Source organism: Anneissia japonica, unplaced genomic scaffold, assembly GCF_011630105.1.
Source record: "Anneissia japonica isolate Jap-2015-1 unplaced genomic scaffold, ASM1163010v1 scaffold288033_len957474_cov176, whole genome shotgun sequence".
Lineage (NCBI taxonomy): Eukaryota > Metazoa > Echinodermata > Crinoidea > Comatulida > Comatulidae > Anneissia > Anneissia japonica.
Window position 1 is genome coordinate 35,962 of NW_022715491.1, and position 19,977 is coordinate 55,938.

The 19,977-nt window shown below is 34.9% G+C and overlaps 1 protein-coding gene across 2 annotated transcripts in view; it reads left to right on the forward strand.

The window, feature by feature from the left end:
- LOC117109259 (macrophage mannose receptor 1-like) overlaps positions 1-19,560 on the forward strand; it is a 38,573-nt gene extending 19,013 nt beyond the window's left edge. For both annotated transcript variants that reach the window (XM_033251526.1, XM_033251525.1), the window contains exons 19-43: positions 94-210; positions 563-679; positions 921-1,166; positions 1,714-1,929; positions 2,328-2,485; positions 2,844-2,954; positions 3,561-3,679; positions 4,296-4,441; positions 5,069-5,277; positions 5,973-6,109; positions 6,195-6,247; positions 6,901-7,065; positions 7,857-7,901; positions 8,371-8,549; positions 9,003-9,067; positions 9,186-9,283; positions 10,770-11,030; positions 11,362-11,513; positions 12,779-12,878; positions 13,227-13,474; positions 13,754-13,925; positions 14,548-14,799; positions 15,378-15,554; positions 16,222-16,410; positions 18,335-19,560. In XM_033251526.1, the coding sequence (XP_033107417.1) occupies positions 94-210; positions 563-679; positions 921-1,166; positions 1,714-1,929; positions 2,328-2,485; positions 2,844-2,954; positions 3,561-3,679; positions 4,296-4,441; positions 5,069-5,277; positions 5,973-6,109; positions 6,195-6,247; positions 6,901-7,065; positions 7,857-7,901; positions 8,371-8,549; positions 9,003-9,067; positions 9,186-9,283; positions 10,770-11,030; positions 11,362-11,513; positions 12,779-12,878; positions 13,227-13,474; positions 13,754-13,925; positions 14,548-14,799; positions 15,378-15,554; positions 16,222-16,410; positions 18,335-18,549 (3,947 nt within the window). In that variant the 3' untranslated portion in view covers positions 18,550-19,560. The remainder of the gene's footprint in view (positions 1-93; positions 211-562; positions 680-920; positions 1,167-1,713; positions 1,930-2,327; positions 2,486-2,843; positions 2,955-3,560; positions 3,680-4,295; positions 4,442-5,068; positions 5,278-5,972; positions 6,110-6,194; positions 6,248-6,900; positions 7,066-7,856; positions 7,902-8,370; positions 8,550-9,002; positions 9,068-9,185; positions 9,284-10,769; positions 11,031-11,361; positions 11,514-12,778; positions 12,879-13,226; positions 13,475-13,753; positions 13,926-14,547; positions 14,800-15,377; positions 15,555-16,221; positions 16,411-18,334) is intronic.
- The last annotated feature ends 417 nt before the right edge of the window (positions 19,561-19,977 follow it).

The following is a 19,977-nucleotide window of genomic DNA, read 5'->3' on the forward strand; positions in this document are numbered from 1 at the left end:
TATATGATTAATTTATATATATATAATTATTTAAATGATTAATATAACGACCACATAGATATACCGAATTTAATGATATATTCTTGTATTCAGCTCGCATTGTGTACATAAACGAAGGTGCTCTGTGGACCGGAGGTAACGATAAGACCACAGAAGGTGGATGGCGCTGGTCTGATGGCAGCCCATTTGCGTACCTGAATTGGAATGCAGGTAAACACTATTTTCTATCCAAACAAACTTTCGCCAAGCATACAACGGAAAAAAAATAATAAATGTGGAATAAGTGACAGCGCCTACGGTAGAGGGCCGGTGTCCAAGAGGCAGAACTCTCATGTGGGATAACCATAAATCCTCCGTCATTGGAATGCTGACTATATCGAGGCATTTATAGGTCTATTCTCAATATTTGCTCAAATTACGGCCGGTTTGAAGTGAAATTGGAACTCTTTGAGCATCTCGTCAGAGACCTTGGACCACACATCGTCCAGGAATTTCTGGCGCCATTACCAAGTTCGTAGCGCATCATGTTATCAACATTAATTCTTGTTTTTCTTCGGTTTAGGTGAACCGAACAATGTAGGCGCATTGGGAGAGCATTGTTTAGAATTGTACAGCAAAACAGGATTATGGAATGACCAATCATGTTCTAATACTCTTGGATATATCTGCAAGAAAGACGGTAAAATCTCAATTATTCAATGCTATATCTTGTAATCGTTCTATATTGATGTGACTATGCTACTCCTAAAAACAGGATGTTTTAGAAAGATCCCACATTTATGTTTCTAACAACCAGTTGCAAATTTCAAACACACTGGTCTCCTTATTTCAATATCAAGCAATGAGTTAATGGTAGCAGACATGTGTGGACCAACAACAATTTTGATTTAGATAACATTCTATGGTGTTTAATATTTCAGGATACATAGTATCACATTACAACACATATCCTAACTCAGCAATTGAGGGGTACAATAATATCCACCTGACGGACGTCTTCCCAGAAGACTGTGCAAAACGTTGTATCGGAGAAACTTCGTTTACCTGCCGGTCTTTTGACTATTACAAGAACTCCCAGGAATGTGATTTAAGCGATAAAGATAAGGATATGGTTGGCGGCCTAAAGACCACTTATGATGGATCTCCGTACGACCATTACGAAAGATGTGAGTTGCTTTCATTCTTTTTGTACTTATATCAGAAATACTGTTTTTTACTTATTCTCAACTGCGAGAAATTAGATGCCGAACTAAGGTTTGGGAAGTGGCTTGTTTCATCCATTAAACACCGGTCTTAAAAGACTGTTTACTGGAATGCAAACCTCATCGACATTTCCGCATAGCATAGTGGAAAATACTGATGGAATAAAAAACAAAAGATAGGTGCAACCGCTAATTCTTGGAGTAGCTGCGTTTTTGAGGCAGGAGATGACCCAACTCTCGACAACTGGGTGAAAACATTCTACACTAGTTCACCTTTTAGTGTGGTATTGTTGATGGGTTTTTTAACGAACACTTCGTCTCGAGTAGGCCTATCTTTATGGGCTATCCTTGTTATAATTCCGTATTAATGTATTGATATTGCACCATAAACAGTTTCCCTTACTTATTGGTCTAAAATTATTAGTCTGATGCCTAAATAAAATTAAAAATTAAAATCATAGAACCCAATTAGTTGAAAAATGCTGACAAGAACATTTTTGTTCTATTCTAGTGATGGACGCTACAACCGAGATGCCACCTACAACCCCGCCCCCTGGCTATCGCTGCCGAGATGGATGGAACTCATACGACAAATATTGTTACTTCCTTTCAAGTACTGATGGAACTTGGTCTGAAGCTAGAGACAACTGTCGTGGAATGGGAGGAGATCTTGCTTCTATTCACAACGACAATGAGAACAATTATATTAATTCTCTCCAGACAGCTGGTAAATTTATTTATTTAATATGGTATTTCGAAAAAAAGGTATCCATACAAGCTGCTAAATGTTCTTGGGAATAATTATAGGCATGGTCGAAGTTAAGCTTTGCCCTTAAACAAAGAAATTAGAATTTTGGGGAAAAAAATGAAAGTGTATACATTTTAAAGACAGTGCAAATATTTTTAAAAGTCGGTTTAAACAGAGTAGAGATCATTCCTCTTCATCAGAATTATATTGACGATTCCCATTTCTATTATTTTAATTAGAACATTTTAGGATAATTATCAAGGATTATTACTACTGAAGTGCTATTGTGTGTTCTAAGTTCCCCGTGCACCCTCCCTAGGCTGTCGGTTTAAACTGAGCCTGCTTTCTAAAATGTTATTGATATTTTATTTCTACAGCTTCAAGCGGTAATATTTGGATCGGTTTAAATGACTTGACGTACCAGATGAGTTTCACATGGAGTGATGGGTCCGATATGGACTACGCTATCTGGAACACAAACGAACCCAATAATCATCAAGGAAGTGCAGAAGACTGCGTTGAGATGTACACAAATGTAAATATAATTCCAAGTGGATTTTTTTTTTCTAAAATAAGGAGAGTTGGAAGTCAACATAACTTTATCATTCCCATACGAACTACTTTTTGCATCGCTTGATGTAGATACTGTATCACAAACAATGGAATCTACTGTACATACATGAACAGTGAAATATATGTATATTTTAAATAAAGAATTATCAATATTACTCTAATACAAACTAGATTAATTGTTCATGCTTTAATTTTTGCTATTTGAATTACAATTTTGAGGTTGTTTAATATTATTAGGCACTTCGATAGCCTATACAAAAAAGACCTCTATGTTAATAGTAATATGATTTTCAATACTTTATGCATTTACCCTTCATTAGAAAGCATGGAATGATAACGATTGCGTGAACAGGAGACGCTTCATCTGCAAGCGAAAGAAGGAAAACCTACCTCCAACACAATTTCCTCCTACTCCATCTGGATGTGATCAAGTAAGTCAACAAGTAAACAAGATCTTATTGATGAAGATATTATTAACGCGCCTACTATTGATTTTATCATCAAATATTTAAGAATAATTACAAATGTTACGCAATAAGTACCAGTAGTAGGCAACGCAATTACTAATTCTCAAGCATACGTGGTACATGGCCAAAACTAGAGCAGTGACTCCATATAGTGCATACTTCTGCTCTGTGCCTGGACAATACTTAGGCTGTGTATGGGCGATTCCATTATTTTCTTTTATGTTCAGGGGCAAGTTTAAGGGAAAAAGTCGAGTTTCCGTGACCTTGACCATGACCGTGAATTTGAAAGACAGATAGACAGTGGTGAATACATAACCTCTTTGGCGGAGGTATTAACTCGAGTCACACGTATCACGTCCTACTGTACTTCCACTCTTTATCATTATTCTATTTTCCTCGTTCTTGAACCGTCAGTCGAGCAAGATACGTTCACTCTAAAATACAATATCTGGGCCTAGATTTAGTGAGCTTTTACAGCTCAATTCCCCACATTTCTCTTTCTTGTTGAAAGTAAACAATGTACCAATGTCTTACAGTTTAGAAAATTGAATTTATTTGGTATATTTTCAGGGTTGGATCGCTTACGACTATTCTTGTTACATGTTTGTAAGTACGACGACAGTGACGTCAGATTCTGCAATACAGAGCTGCCTGAGTATGGCGGGACATCTAGTGTCAATCAACGACAGGTGAACTTTGACACAATACAATGCCAATAATACTTTTTATTAAATTAATTTTTAAATATAAATTATACATAAAATAATATCAACACCAATGCAAACCAAGGTGAATAGAAGTATTAGCCGCGAAAAAAATACTGCCACGTCACAGATTGCCAGTGAATTCGTAAATAACGGGTGGAAATTAAGAGCTAAAGGAAGGAAAGAGGCTTGTGGAGTTAAGAAGCTGTTGAATTGAGCATTGCATAAAACTAACGACACTCATTTGATATTTTGCCCATGTTCATGTAGTTACTATGGCATAAAACGGCTAATTCGAATATACAATCAAATCAAATTGTAAATTGTACTAGCAGATAAAATCTGAATCTGAAATTGACATAAATTACAATAAAGTATAAAGGTTTCCACCATTGCCAAATTTTGCTCTACCTCAAATGATAATAATCGCTATATAATTATGGACAATTATCATCTGTGACGTCACTCTGCTGCTGGTGCTAGTGTAAATGTTTATAAAATCATTGTTATTGCCAATGGGGATATGACTCGAGATTGCTCAAACAACATTAAACTTCTGAATAAAAATTGAATCTTGTAATTATATATTTGATTATTTTAGGTTTGAGCAGACATTCATATCCAGTCAACTAGGTCTTGCAAGTGGACAGTACTACTGGTGTGGTCTCGTGAAACAAGACGATGGTTCTTACACATGGAGCGATGGTTCTTCGGTGGCGTACACCAATTGGGACAAAGGGCAACCAGGTATCATTTGGCCTGTATCAGAAATTGTCTCCTTTTCTTTACAATATTTTTACACATGAATAACAGCAAAACTTGACGGTATTAACATATATTGGTTAGCTTTTCAACTCTAAGCGTGATAAAAGAAAAAACCTATTAAAGGTGATTATCATCGAATAATAGTAAAAACTGAAGATGCATGTGTGTAAGCTTAACTACGCAGGCATGAGTAAGTGAGTCATTCATTGATTCACTAATTCTTTTTAGTGATTGAGTGATTTTCTTGGTTCTATTCCATCAAAACTGCTAGTTGGAATACAGATATATAGCGAATCCTCAGTCAGTTAAGTCGTTGATCACTTTTAAAAACAATTTCACTTAAAAAACAAGGAGGGAATTGTCACCAATGTTGAACCTTTCCAACTCAACCAAGAATAGCACTCCACTGTTCATGTCACAGGCCCCATGTGTCAGGATCAAATGTTCTACATAATACACCAAATGATGTTACCAAACTTTACTTGTTCCCCGTTACTGATACTGTACAATTTTGTTTATTATTATAGGCCTAGGGGATAATAAAAAATATTCTTCTTACATGTATCATGATGAACCTTGTGTGAATTATATTATTTCGTTGTATTTTAGACGACAGAGATGGTAAATGTGTAGCAGTGTCGTCTGGTAAATCGGCGGGACTATGGTCAGACTCCGCTTGTGATTCTTCGTACAATTACATTTGTGAAAAGTTACGTTTTGGATTCACCGACAAACCCATAGTTACATACGACCCAACGGACCCAAGTAGCTCCGGATGCGCTCCTGGTTGGATTGGGTATGGTAACAACTGTTATCGGGTAAGTTACTAATTGATCTGTTTCGACGTTGCATTTTCAAATTAAATTTTGAAGTTGATAAATGAATGAGTAAATGTGTAGATGAATAAATAAATGAATGAATGAATGAATAAATGGATGAATGAATAAATGGATGGATGAATGAATAAATAAATGACGAATAATTCAATCAATGAACGAATACATGAATAAATGGAAAAATGATTGATTGACTGAATGAATAAACAAATGAATAATGGAGGAATGAATGAGTGAATAAATAAATAAATGGCTGAATGAATGGAAAGAATGAGTGAATCAATAAATGAAAGAGCGAATGAATGAATGTATGAACGAACGAACGAACGAAAGAGCAAAAAGTGAGCTAACGAACGAACGAATGAATGAACGAATGAATGTATGAATGAATGAATGTATGAATTATTAAAAACAAACAAATCTATATACTAATGTCGTTGACTAGATGGAATCCTTTCAGCATCATTGAACCATTGAATGAACATATTTAAACAAATTACCTAATAAAAGTTAAAGAAACCATTATTTTACTAATAAGATACCAATTTTAGGATGTTATATATTGTGACTATAATTGTATATTATTATTATTATTATTATTATTATATTTATTATTATTATTATTATTATTATTATTATTATTATACTGATATCAGTCAACCTGTATTCTATTGTAGATTAATGAAGTTAGTACGACCAAACAATTAAAGACGTGGTCAGAAGCTTCATCATTTTGCCGCGCACAAGGAGGAAATCTTGCCAGCTTCCACACTTCGGCTGAAGAAAAGTTCATAAAGAACGCAGCAAAAGTCGCGTAAGTAAATTAATAAAACCTTAAACATATTTCGTGTACTTAACGTTGCACTTCGGCATTGTATTTTTAATGTGTTTATTTTTAGTGATTCAGCAACTGGATATTGGATTGGACTCAGCGATCAGACAAAAGAAAATGGTGAGAACATGTTTCTAATAGAGAAGAAATAGTGACAGTGTGGATGTTGATGGTGATAATAATAATGAGGATGGTGATGAGGTAAATGATTGTGATGATGATGATGATGTTGATGATGATGATGATGGGAATGATGATGTGAATATGTATAACTAAGGTAATATTAACAATAACAACATCAGCAGCAACATCAACAACACAACAACACCAACAGCTAAAATTAATAATAGTACTAATACTATCGCAAGGAAGATGATGATAAAAAGGATAACTTTGGTGCCGTTGATGTTTAATGATAATTATCATACAAATTAGAATAATACATACGAATGGTGAAGATGAGGGTGGCAATGATGAGAATTATAAGTAAAACTAATATAATAATTAATATTAACAACAGCATCGGCAACAGCAACAACGCCAATAACAAGAACACAACACCAACAAATAATAATAATAATAATAATAATAATAATAATAATAATAATAATAATAATAATAATAATAATAACAATATAATAATAATAATAATAATAATAATAATAATATTTATAATATTATTATTATTATATTAAAAATAATAATAATAATAATAATAATAACAATAAATAATAATAAACACTATAGATTATATTGTAACATTGCACTTGTAGGATTCACATGGACTGATGGAACCCCAGTTGACTATACAAATTGGGAAAATGGAGAACCTAACAACGTTAATGAAGAAGACTGTGTAGAAATGTTCTTCTCTACCCGTAACTGGAACGACATCGGCTGCGATCGTACGAGACACTGGGTCTGCAAAATTGCCAAAGGTCTGGTACTAAACATAGGCCTATTATAGGCCTATTATTTTTGATTTCCTATTATTTGTTTGTCTAATTGGTTTCTCCATACACTACGTGGCTATATGAAAACACTTGAAATTAAATTACACAATTAAGTAAGGAAACAGCAGAATATTAAAAACACTAATGCTGTCAGTAAATTATTAAAACGACTATAGGATTTGCTTTGGTAACTGCAAAAGTACATCACAATTCAAGTTTGCTTTCCTATCAATATCATTTTGTTTGTTTTGCTGATATAGTTATAATACACTACATAACCATCTAAATGTATTTCAACATATTTATTTAAAACAATCCAACAGTTTAGTAAAGAAACAGGAAAATATTCAAAATTAATGTTGTAAATAAATTTTAAAACGACTATAGCATTATGCTTTAGTAAATGCATAAATACATCACAAAATCAAGTTTGAAAGAAAATTCAAATAATATAAGTAAAAAGATATATTGTAAATTAAGGGTTTTATGAAATTAAAGTGTACAGATAAGGTGAGTTAATGTTCCAGAACAGAGCTTCATAACATAGCCTAATTTCAAACTGTTACATGTTTATATAATATGGGTTTATTGTCACGGGAAACTTTACTTAATGTAAGAGCAAATTTAGCCAAAAATTGTGTTGACTTCGTGATTTCCAAATTTCTTCACGACCTGTATATGAATCAAATATATTATTGTATGTCCTCATTCCATGCTCTATATCTGTTTGAATATTAATAAACCGTTCTTTTGTCTTTAAATTATTTGGCTCACAGGTTCAATGCCGGTCACGGTTGCTCCACCAAACACCCCAACAGCTTGTAAGTATCGATACGCTGTCAACCTTTCCGAAAATGTTGTGTTCCGAAAATGTCTTGTGTTCTGGTTCTGGTGGGTAAAGCCAACCTCCTAACGACTTCAAAAGTAGGAGTACAAAACAGTACAGGTGGACATGGTCGAGTGATAAAGAAAGGTCCACCAACGTAAAAACGCTGCAAGCGTCGGTCATAGGCAGACACCGTCGTACCGCTAACAGTCCCCATAGACATGATAGGTAGAAACATGCTCAACCACACGAGACTATGCTAAGAAAACCCAATTTTTGAGTGTTTAGAAGTACAGAAAGCGTCAATTACACTTCCAAAGGTGTATTTTTATTAAAATTATTCTTTATCCTAATTGTAATTGACAGTTTATATCAATATGAGAGCACATTGTAATGTGTAACGGTTTCTGCGTGCTTTACGTGTTTGGTATGCCATAAATATTATTAACATTATCAACTTACAGATCCACTGTGTCCCGGCAGCGAAGGATGGATTCGATACGATAACTATTGCTACTACTTTAGTAAGGCTTCTGGAAGTGGTCGGTTATCGTGGCAGGAAGCCGATGGCTACTGCCATGTACACAACGGTAAACTCGCTTCCATTCATAATGAGCCGGAGATGAATTTCATAAACGATAATGTAAGTAACTGTAAATTGTAATCTATAGATCGATTTATGAAGGGTCGACCTATCAACTAAGCAAACCAAATAGCCAACCAATCGATACTGATCGATTGGTATCGACATCGATATAAATCGATCGATCGACCAATCAATCAATGTCTTACTGGTTTTTTTTAATAGGCACTTAAAATTGGGAGTTTTCTGTTTTTACTATGGTAGTTTACTTTTTTGGGGTTTAATTTCTTATTAAAGACATCTGTCCCCTTTGAAAGTGACAAAGTTTACTTTTGGTCAATCCTGTTTGACATTTCATTTCATGAAATATAAGTTTTATATTGTTAAGTTTCAATTTTATGTTAATACAAAATAAATAATATAATTATGATACTGCCTCGTATATTATAGTATCGTGTACCTGAACAATGTGTTAAATAATTAATAGATATATAATATGATTACTATTTGTAGACTGATATCACAATTAGTTCCTACTGGATAGGTCTAAGAGAATACGAAATCAGGGGTGTCTACACGTAAGTTGTTTTGTTGTGCAAAGTTATATCAAAGATTCTACAGAGTAAATTATTTGAAAATGATGAAAACTTATGCAAAACCAGCATTTAGTCCTCATGTTTTGTAATTTACATTCAGGTGGTCAGATTCTACGCCGTTTGATTACGTCAACTGGGCGCCTGGTGAGCCAAATGACTTCAACGGAGAGGAACAGTGTGTTGAGCTCTACACCTCAAGTATGTAATAAATTGTTTACGAGTAGAGTTTTAACAAAAACTCTTTCTATGCCTATGCTTTCTGTTAATTATTTAATAGTATAATAATGTAATACTGCTGTATGATATCAATCATAACATGTTTATTGGTTTTATTCCTCGAAGTCCACATTGAAAAAATCCAAACAATATACAATTTATAAATGGATGAATGCGTTAAGTTAGAAACAGTTAACTCTATATGAATTAAAATAAAGATATAATTTGGCGCGATTATTGGAAGAAACACAACTGTCACCTGTATTGCTGTCTCTTATACACATCTAGATGTGTATAAGAGACAGATTGTAATGTGTAACGGTTTCTGCGTGCTTTACGTGTTTGGTATGCCATAAATATTATTAACATTATCAACTTACAGATCCACTGTGTCCCGGCAGCGAAGGATGGATTCGATACGATAACTATTGCTACTACTTTAGTAAGGCTTCTGGAAGTGGTCGGTTATCGTGGCAGGAAGCCGATGGCTACTGCCATGTACACAACGGTAAACTCGCTTCCATTCATAATGAGCCGGAGATGAATTTCATAAACGATAATGTAAGTAACTGTAAATTGTAATCTATAAATCGATTGATGATGGGTCGACCTATCAACTAAGCAAACCAAATAGCCAACCAATCGATACTGATCGATTGGTATCGACATCGATATAAATCGATCGATCGACCAATCAATCAATGTCTTACTGGTTTTTTTTAATAGGCACTTAAAATTGGGAGTTTTCTGTTTTTACTATGGTAGTTTACTTTTTTGGGGTTTAATTTCTTATTAAAGACATCTGTCCCCTTTGAAAGTGACAAAGTTTACTTTTGGTTTAATAGTATAATAATGTAACACTGCTGTATGATATCAATCATAACATGTTTATTGTTTTCGCATGTTTGATCCCTCGAAGTCCACATTGAAAAAACTCAAATAATATACAATTTATAAATGGATGAATGCGTTAAGTTAGAAACAGTTAACTCTATATGAATTAAAATAAAGATATAATTTGGCGCGATTATTAAAAGAAACACAACTGTCACCTGTATTGTGACCAACATATTCAGGCTGTTTTTGGCCTCTGCTGTTGTCGAATCCTTTACCGAAGATTGACGAACTACGTAGTAGTTCAGGTGCACAACATAAGAATACACCAGTAACGGATAGAATCGAAGTGTATTATTATTTTTTTTTTTTTTTTTTATTATTATTTTATTATTATTATTATTATTATTATTATTATTATTTATTAATTATTATTATTATTATAATTATTATTATTATTATTATTATTATTATTATTATTATTATTATTATTATTATTATTATTTCATCCAGTAAAGAGTGACATTGGTCACATGTGGATATTGAATTTGAATATTATAAAAATAAAATAAAATAAAATAAAATAAGTAATATTTAAATAATAATGATAATGTATATATTTTCTCGTTCACAGTTGGTTCATGGAATGATCTGAACTGTGGTGACAAGATTCCATTCATTTGCAAGAAGCCGTTTGGAAGCATAGTTACTAACGCTCCACCAACAACTGCTTTGCCACAGGGCAACTGTCCTTCTGGCTGGATTGAGTTTAACAAGCGATGTTATCAGTTCCACGGATCTATCGAATCGGATCGCTTTGGTTGGAGGGACGCAAGAGACAAGTGTCGCAACGTCGGCGGAGATCTTGTCACTATACATGACCAGCGTGTTAATGGTATACTTAAAGATCGTTAGATCACTACATATATTGTACTGTATGCACTAGAGAACTGGACCCTGACCAGTGTGATAGTGCAATACTATCTTTATAAAAATGTTTATAAAATTAGGCATGATCAGCTGATTTTAAATTAGGCCCCTTGGCGCGTCACATTGCCTCGTCCACTGAAACAAAACGCCTAATATGGACATCATACTCAGCTTCTTGAAAGACTGGTCATTAGGCCTTCAAAATACACGAATTACATATGTAATAATTCAAAATACGTCATATATTTTTTAAATAACTCGAATGCGTACAAAAAAAAATATTCCTACAATTTCAGCTTTTCTTACCACCAAGCTAAAAGGTCTGGATTATCGTATGTGGATTGGATTGAGTGATCTAACAACCAACAAACAGTTTCGCTGGACTGATGGAACGACTGTGGATTATACAAATTGGGCCGGTGGAGAGCCGAATGAGGCCGGTGGAGGGGTCAGTCGTCTCAATTGATTTGTTTCAGTTTGAGTTTTGATTAAAAAAAATAAAATAAATAAAAAAAATATATATAATTTCTAGAAAAAACATAAAATCAATTATTTTAGTCAGTGCTGCACAAGTATAGTGTTGTCCTAGTTTTGATGCAAACATGTTGTGGGCCTAATCATCTACTAAATAAAAAAAGATTTAATTAAGTATATCACGTAGCTAACTACGATACCATGCTCATTCGGATTTAAATAAAAATAAGATAATATGAGCCTACATTAATTGTAACACATGCAGAGGCAATATTGAAAATTCATCAGCATTACCATATTATCCTACGAGCAAATGGTTTTACTCAAACTGTTTAAAGATGCCTATGATAAAATCTGTAAAACTCCACAAAATTTACTTGAATTTGAATTTCGAAGAATTTTAAAACACTTAAAGGAAATATCAGCCAATTAAAAAAGACAAATACTATAAAAACGGTATTACGTATGAGTCAGTTGGATAAAGTATAATACTCCAACTATTTAAATGCACGCCATCGTGTTGGGATTCAAGTTGGATACATTTTTTTATTTTAATTGTATAACTATGTATTGTACGTATACCTGTACTGAGCCGGGGCCACACACTGCGTTCGTTGGTCGACGAATCCATCATCGCTCTCAGTGTGAGCTACGAAGCGACACCGTCTACTAACTATTAATGGCAGACTCGGCGGATTGTCATTAAAATGATCCTTTGTACACGTCTGGTCGAGTTCCACCTGAAATCGCTTTGTCCGACAACTGTCGGTGCAGTGTGTTTTGTTATGCTGGGCATACAATGCGTTCGTCGATCGACGAATCCGTCATCGCTCTCTGTGAGTTTTACGAAGCAACACCGTCTATTAACTATCAACAATGGCAGACTAGGCGGATGGTCATTGAAAAGATCTTTTGCGCACGTCAGGTTTGACAACCGTCGGTGCAGTGTGCCCGGCAAAAGCAATTCGAATTGACTTTCATTGTCCTTGTTTATTAGCTCTACACAGTAGTATCTATAGATATACCACCATTTTAGTTTTAAAAAATAAATAGAAAGAATAATTGCTTTCTCTATAAACTTTAATCATTTTTCTAGTAAAAACGTTTCAGTTCATGGACATATTGAAGGTCAGTAACTTACGTGGTTCTTTTAAATAAGCAATTCAAAGTTTTATTTTAAATCTTTAGTCTTTTTGGTTGGAAGTAGATTAAGTGAAAGCAAATTGTTTGTCTTTACAGGAAGATTGCGTAGAACTGATTGGGAGCGAGTACCAAGCTGGTCTGTGGAATGATAATTCGTGTGATAAAATGAATGGTTATATATGCCAGGATGCCTTTGGTATGATACCTTTTTCTTGCTGAGTCATAAAATTATCATGCAATCTAAAACATAAAATAATTTTCTTATCAAACTCCAAAATGACAACCCACAAAACCTGAAATTTCACTGTGCCTTGTTTGTTTTGCACTACTTGTTTTGCATTGTACTTCTGTTTTTTTTTCTTCTTCTTCTTTTTGACGTTATAATTGCTTTCCTTATAATTACCACATTAAAATCAAAGCTTGAAAAGAGAACATTCTGATTATCTACCATCATCAATCTGCCTAACAGGTAGGTACAGGTTCAGTCGGAACTTTCAGAGTAGAATGTCACATATTTAAACATACTTATTTATAATCTGTTCAGATAGCAATGCCCCAGAGCCCCCGGTTACAAGTACAACATGCCAAAGCGGGTATCGACAATATTACGACGGTTGTTTCCAATACGTGGATGGTAGTTTTGAATTTAGCAAGGCTATAACTACGTGCACAAACCTTGGTAACGGTGCTTCGATAGCAAACGTTGTGGATGTCTATGAACAAGCGTTTATTGAGCAAATCATTGGTGACAATGGAGGAGGAGAAACTTGGATTGGCATGGTTGACGATAAGGTACAATTATCTAATTATGTTTATAAGTTATAGAATTACGTATAGTGACATACGGGTGCGTGTCGAAAAAGTCAGGCACGCGCTGTAATATAGCCAATCAACGGATAAATATATGAGAATTTTTACAGGTTCACCTACGGTAGAAAAATCATGAAATCAAACGACGAAATGACAGAATCACAATGGGAATTATAAATTCCATAGCTGCTTCCTCCATTCGAGAAAAGCAAATAAATTCAATAAAACATAAAAGTTTAATTAGTTGAAATCATTACATAGATTGCCGGTGAGTATCGATGGGTGAACGGATGGCCAGTGTGGTATACTAAATGGGGGAGCAATGAACCAAGTTATGGTCCTGGCGAAGGTTGTGTAATGATCGATGCTAAAGGCTATTGGGACGATACTAAGTGCAATGACCAGCATCCTGTTCTGTGCAAGTACTCCCTAGGTAAGTGCAATCATCATGATCAAACATATATTAGTTAATTAATTCGCAAATCTTAGTGTTACTGTTCTTGTCTACAATTACCAATCCTGATACTGAATGGAAATGGAATGGAATTCTCCACAGTGAATCGAAAATAAGAGGCCAAAGCAGGACTTTACATAACGGAGGGTCTAGATGGCCACATCAAGCCCCACCATGGTTGTGGCTGAGATATTATGGCAATGGCACATTTGGATGAACTAAAATGACACTCTCCGGACATGAATCAATTTGAATATCATTTCACCTAATTAAAAAAAAAACACTATTGAGTGTGAGGGAGAAGCTACCTCTTTGAAAAGTACACAGATAATGTTCATGTTGAGATAATTTCTGTATTTGAGTAATAGTACATACATTGATCTCGTACATTATAAAATCTTGTGAAAATAGTGAGAAAAAGGAGGACACTTTTACTGATTCTCAGAGAAATTATTTTAAGCTTGTACTTCTGTGTTCATTAGCAGATAAGCCTTTCAAGAGAGATGACCTCCTTTAAGCCTGCATATCTTCTTTCGGTCTACTGTTGGGCAACCAGTTAGTACTGCAGTATTTCAATTTTTTTTCCCAATATTCTTTACAGCACCAATACCAACCAACCCTCCTGACCTTCCTGGCACATGCCCAACAGACTGGGAACCATTCGGAAGTTACTGTTACTACTTTGAACTCAACGGAAGATCAACAATCTCATGGCCTGAAGCCCAATTTAGCTGTGCACGGATTGGCGCGCATCTTGCTAGTATCCACACGAAAGCAGACAATGATTTCATCTCGAAAAAAGCAACAGATTCCGGCTTGGATTTATGGGTCGGCCTTTACAGAACAGATGCCGGTTAGGAACGTTTACTTCTATTTCTGATTAGAACACTTTTAATTACTATGTAAAGATGGACTAAAACTAATTTGTATAAAGCTACTATCATTAATAATGGCAGAGACTTTTAGTATTTTGGATGCACCAATTATTGTTGGAGGGGATTGTTTGCTTAATACGGTGAATTAATTTGCATATTAACAAGTAAAGGATAGTATTTAACCGTATGAATTGCCTTAAATCGATGCACATGTTATGAAAATATAATAGTGTGACCCAAAAAATACAAATAGATCATTTGTTCAGGAAATATAGGGAAATTAGGGATTTATAGTAATTTGCATATTTTTGCTAATTTGCATATGAAAACGGTAAATTTCATGGGGCTGGTTTTCGCTATGTGCGTTCATCTAAATTATTTGAAAACCGAAAAACACCTTCGCCTCTAAATTTATTTTGCTATATTTTTGAGTTAGGCTTACACTAGCCGAAGAGAGCAATTGGAATACAAATGAAAAACTTACTGATGCAAAAGGCTTCAGGGTACATAACAGAGAGTCATCTTCCCATAAATTCCAAACCCTCTCTATATTTAGGCGGATTTGCATGGTCAGATAACACCCCAGTTGATTACACTAACTGGAACGATGGCGAGCCAAGTCTTATCCATAACGGTGAACACGAAAACTGCGTGGAAGTACTACGACCATACGGTAAATGGAACGACATCGAATGTTACAACAACCAAGGATACGTTTGCAGGATTGACAAGAGTAAGTAAATCAGTGGCTGATTCAAGGGGAGGAGAAATCCGGCCCGGTCCTCCCTTCCCCTAAATTTTTCGGCCATCTGGAGGTGACATAACCATAATTGTTCTTGGTTGAGGTTAAGGCGGTCCAGACCCTCCCTGAGCCCCTCTATTTCAAATTCCTAGATCCACCACGTAAACGTTGCCAAAGTGGTAATTCCGTGTATCTCTCTAGGCACATGTAAATTTATGTTTAATTTTCCTATTATAATTATTATTGTAATTCTTTTTTTAAGTATAATGCTTTATTGGTACTCATTCTAACATAAATTGGGAAATTCGGAGTAGGCTCCTGGGGAACCGTGGCATCCGCAGTGCAGCGACACCCAACTAATAACGGACACAGGGATACAAACATTGTCCTTAACACGCGCCAAACTCTCCATATGAGGGTTATTCGATGAACCAAGCGATCAGACTTCAATTAAACCGTGAATTTCAGCGCAGGAAGCAGGAACAATAACCTCTCAGCAACAGCTCAGCTCAAGTATAATTGTCCCATGCAAAATACCAGTGGCCAAAAAAATCATTTAAAAATAGCTCTTTATGAAGCATCAACATTTCCAACTTTAACATAGTAATTAGTGTAATTTAAAAAAAATGAATTATCTTGATAATTATATATTTATCAGCTCCACTCACAGGAATGACTACAAAACCAAATGTTCCGAAAACTACACAGCGCCATCGTACGATTGTTAAGCAAACGACGAAGAAGTCAAATACCGAAAGACCAACCCCGCCGCCTCAAAAAACAACAAGGAGACCACAACCACCACGAACGACGGACAAGGACGGCGGAAGTAATGAGCAAACCCAAAGTAAGTAGATATTATTACAGGAATATATTTCAACTATTAATTCAACGAGATAATATCATTTCATTCTATAGAAAAGCAGACGTATCAATCAATAACTTAATTAATAATTAATCAATGGAGAGGATATGTAGCTATTTGATTAAAATGCTTGCCTTCCAATTCCAAGGTCCTGGGTTCTAATCCTGTGACATGACTAAAACACATCTCCACTTCCTAAACCTCGTACTAAGACTTTTAATGATCACGTTATTTTCTTAATTTTAAGAGGGCACCTGAATATCAACCGACCTTTTAGGGTACACTGGAAGTGTCATCCTCTATAAATATGGTTTAAGTCTGGTTTTCTTAAAATCGATGCACTGTCGCTACAGGCTTTTCAGTGCAATCGTTGTACGGCGTCGCAGTCACTGATAAAATCGGGAAGGCTCCCCGATTCGGCCGAGCAATCGGCATCATCAAAAGCTTAGGCGAATGCATGCAGCGATTGCATGGAAACCAGGTTTAAAGATCAACCACATTTCATTACAAAAAAAAATACCCACGGAAAATATTCTTCAATGTATTATCTTCAGTATCAGCCCCGTAGCTAGATCGGAGGTAGGGGTAGGGGTAGGGGGTCACATTACCTTTGCCGAGAGGCCAAGTACTAGAAGGGCCAGACCAACATCAGTCCCGCCAAAGTTGAAGTTGAACGTAAATATAGCGCTTAGATATAAAATCATATTTTTTAAGTGGCTATATTTGAAAGTATTGCTGACGTTCAATTTTAAATAGGGCCTACATCAAAATATACCCAGAAATTGCATTCTCAGTCTTAAACTATTTATTCGAAATTATTTTAATTTCATATTAAGTCGTTCAATTTTTAATTAAGATCAAATAGGTGTTTGTTTATTTTTTGGGGAAAATAGAGAGTGAGTAGCAGGCTTATTAATACCCACCTAAGTCTTAATTTGACTTTGACTTTAGTAGATCAAATACGTTTTTGCAAAATGGTGGTCGAAGTACCAAGAGTCCCAACACCCACTTCAAGTTTGGACTGAGTATAAAATAAGGATGTAGCAAGACTCGCTCATTTTTATCATGCAGTAAATGAATTGAATGCTACATGCCTCCCTCCAGACATCAAACACAAACAGAGAATAACACGTATTCAGCATAAAATATAGATACATCAGAATAAAAACAATATTCTGTCCGTGAATTTAAAAGAGCTATTTAATTTAATAAATCAATTTAATTAAAGGCCTGAGCTACCACTGTGTCATTGGGTGTTAATATTGACCAGTTTTCCCCCCAATAACTGTTTTTTTTTTATTATAAAAATAGTTGTTGCTTTTAGTTTTAATTTACATATCTTTGATATTATCAGGGGGCATGGTTCTCACCCCCTCCCTGTCTACGTGGCTGTTCAGTATTATTAGTAATTCTAGTAAAAATTTAATAAGAATGATGCTTTAGGTCGATTTTTCTTTTATACTGTTGTGCTACAAATTAGTTTAGCAATTTATTAGGCATTGCTATAATGATGCTGTCAACTTATATTTGTGTGTTTTTGGACATGCATTGCTAGGGAGGTTTCGCAAGCGTACGGAAACGATAACGAGCGCAGTTACGTCATCATAGTATTATGTTAGGCGATCCATGAAGGGATAATGGTCGATACATTCCATACTGCAGCAAATCTGTCACGCCATAGCCCATCCATGCCTTTGACATGAAACAACGAACATTATTTAACCGTATATGCATTTTCAAGAATGCTGTTTAGTATTCAAGCACAGGGCGGAAAACAATTGAATTGCCTATTATACACGGCCTGCGTATTTTTCAGTATTCACGCACAGGCCGGAGGTATGCACGCACCGGAGTGACTGCTCTAGTATTAGTATTGTAACCAATTTTAACTTTATATCTTTTTTAGCTCCACTAGGAGCAGGTGCGATTGCTGGGCTATGTGTTGCAGCTCTGGCGGCCATTCTTCTTGTGATTATAATAACTTATTTCGTTGCTGGCCGTTCGACGAGGAAACACAGCGATCCAACTGGAATGGGAAGTGTCGGTTTCGATAACGCTTTATATAACGCAGGATCAAATTCAGTACAAGTAGACAAAAAAGATTTAGATTATGACGCATAATGTTTTAGTTTTTAGCGTAAGTTCTATGTACAGTCACAGTGTTTGAAATAATTATTTTACAACGCAAATCAGTTAATGACAATAATACCAAAGAGTGAAACAGAAAACAAAAAAATTGAGGTTGACATAATACCATGATATGTATTTTTTAGTCATTATAACACACCTAAACAGATCCTGTCATTATTGAATTTCGTATCACGTGACATTGGTTATTTACACTATTCGCCACTCATCATGAAAATTTAGTTCCATTCGTGCATTCTTTGTTCCATCGTATTGTCCCATTGCACCCACCACCTAATACAATAATTTCATTGGTTGAAAAAAGATAGAAGAAACTTGCCTATTTTCTCACTTTGCACCTTTGATTGTCGCTATATAAATATTTGTTATTATTATTATTAGAACTTTTTTCATTTTAAATGGCAAAGATCTAGTTCAGATGTTGTAAAACGAAAAATGAATGTTGAATATACGATTGAAACATTCATTATTTATATACCACCTAATAAAGTGTACCGTACTGTATAATTTACTGGCTTTGACTCAAATTTCCCTATCCTTAAGGGTCGGAGTACGCCCTTACTAATCATCACAAAGCGTCCTATCGGCTAACATTTACTGCTTTATAGATATCAAAACTTAGCATATCCTTCCAAATCATATACAGTATTAGAAATATTGCCTTACCTTTCTTTCAGCAAGTTGTGAGCATTGTATAAGCTTAATAACCCACACAATATTATTTTTTCCCGTTCGTATAAAACGTTCAAGCAATGTAAAATAATTCAGTTTGTAATTCATTTTATTAGCTCTGAATAACAGATACAAACATTTCAATGATGTTTGCAAACTTTTCCGCAACTGGCAAAGAATAGCAATGGACATTGATGTATGAATGTATTATAGGCTCATCTGGCTTCTGATATCAACGGAAATAGTGGCCTAGGCCTGTAAAGTGACTTTTGGAGAAATTATGTGAATTAAAATTTTAAAAAAAAACTTCAATAATGTGTCCTTTTTCTATTCTTCTTTCGCAACCTGTTTAGTAGCAAATACTATTTCTATAGCAATAGCTTCATGGTTGAGTTGTTTCTCTAGTGGCAAATCTAAGTATTAGCAAAATATGAGACCAGAACCCTTATTAAATTGGAAAGCAAGTAAAGTTATAGCTCGAAATGTAACTGATACATGCTGATACAGTACTGTATATTACGAAAAAAATGTACAAAAATTTTGCAGAAATGTGCCAAAACTCGATCCCTACAACCTCTATCCTTTGGCAACATTACAGTAATTTGTTTCCACAAGCGGTGCCACAGTGTTTTTACTGCCATCACTACGCAGTGTGAAATGCTCTGGGATTCGAATAAATAATTTTATCATTTAGCGATTTTACTTTTACTGCAACCGAGCTTCAAACAT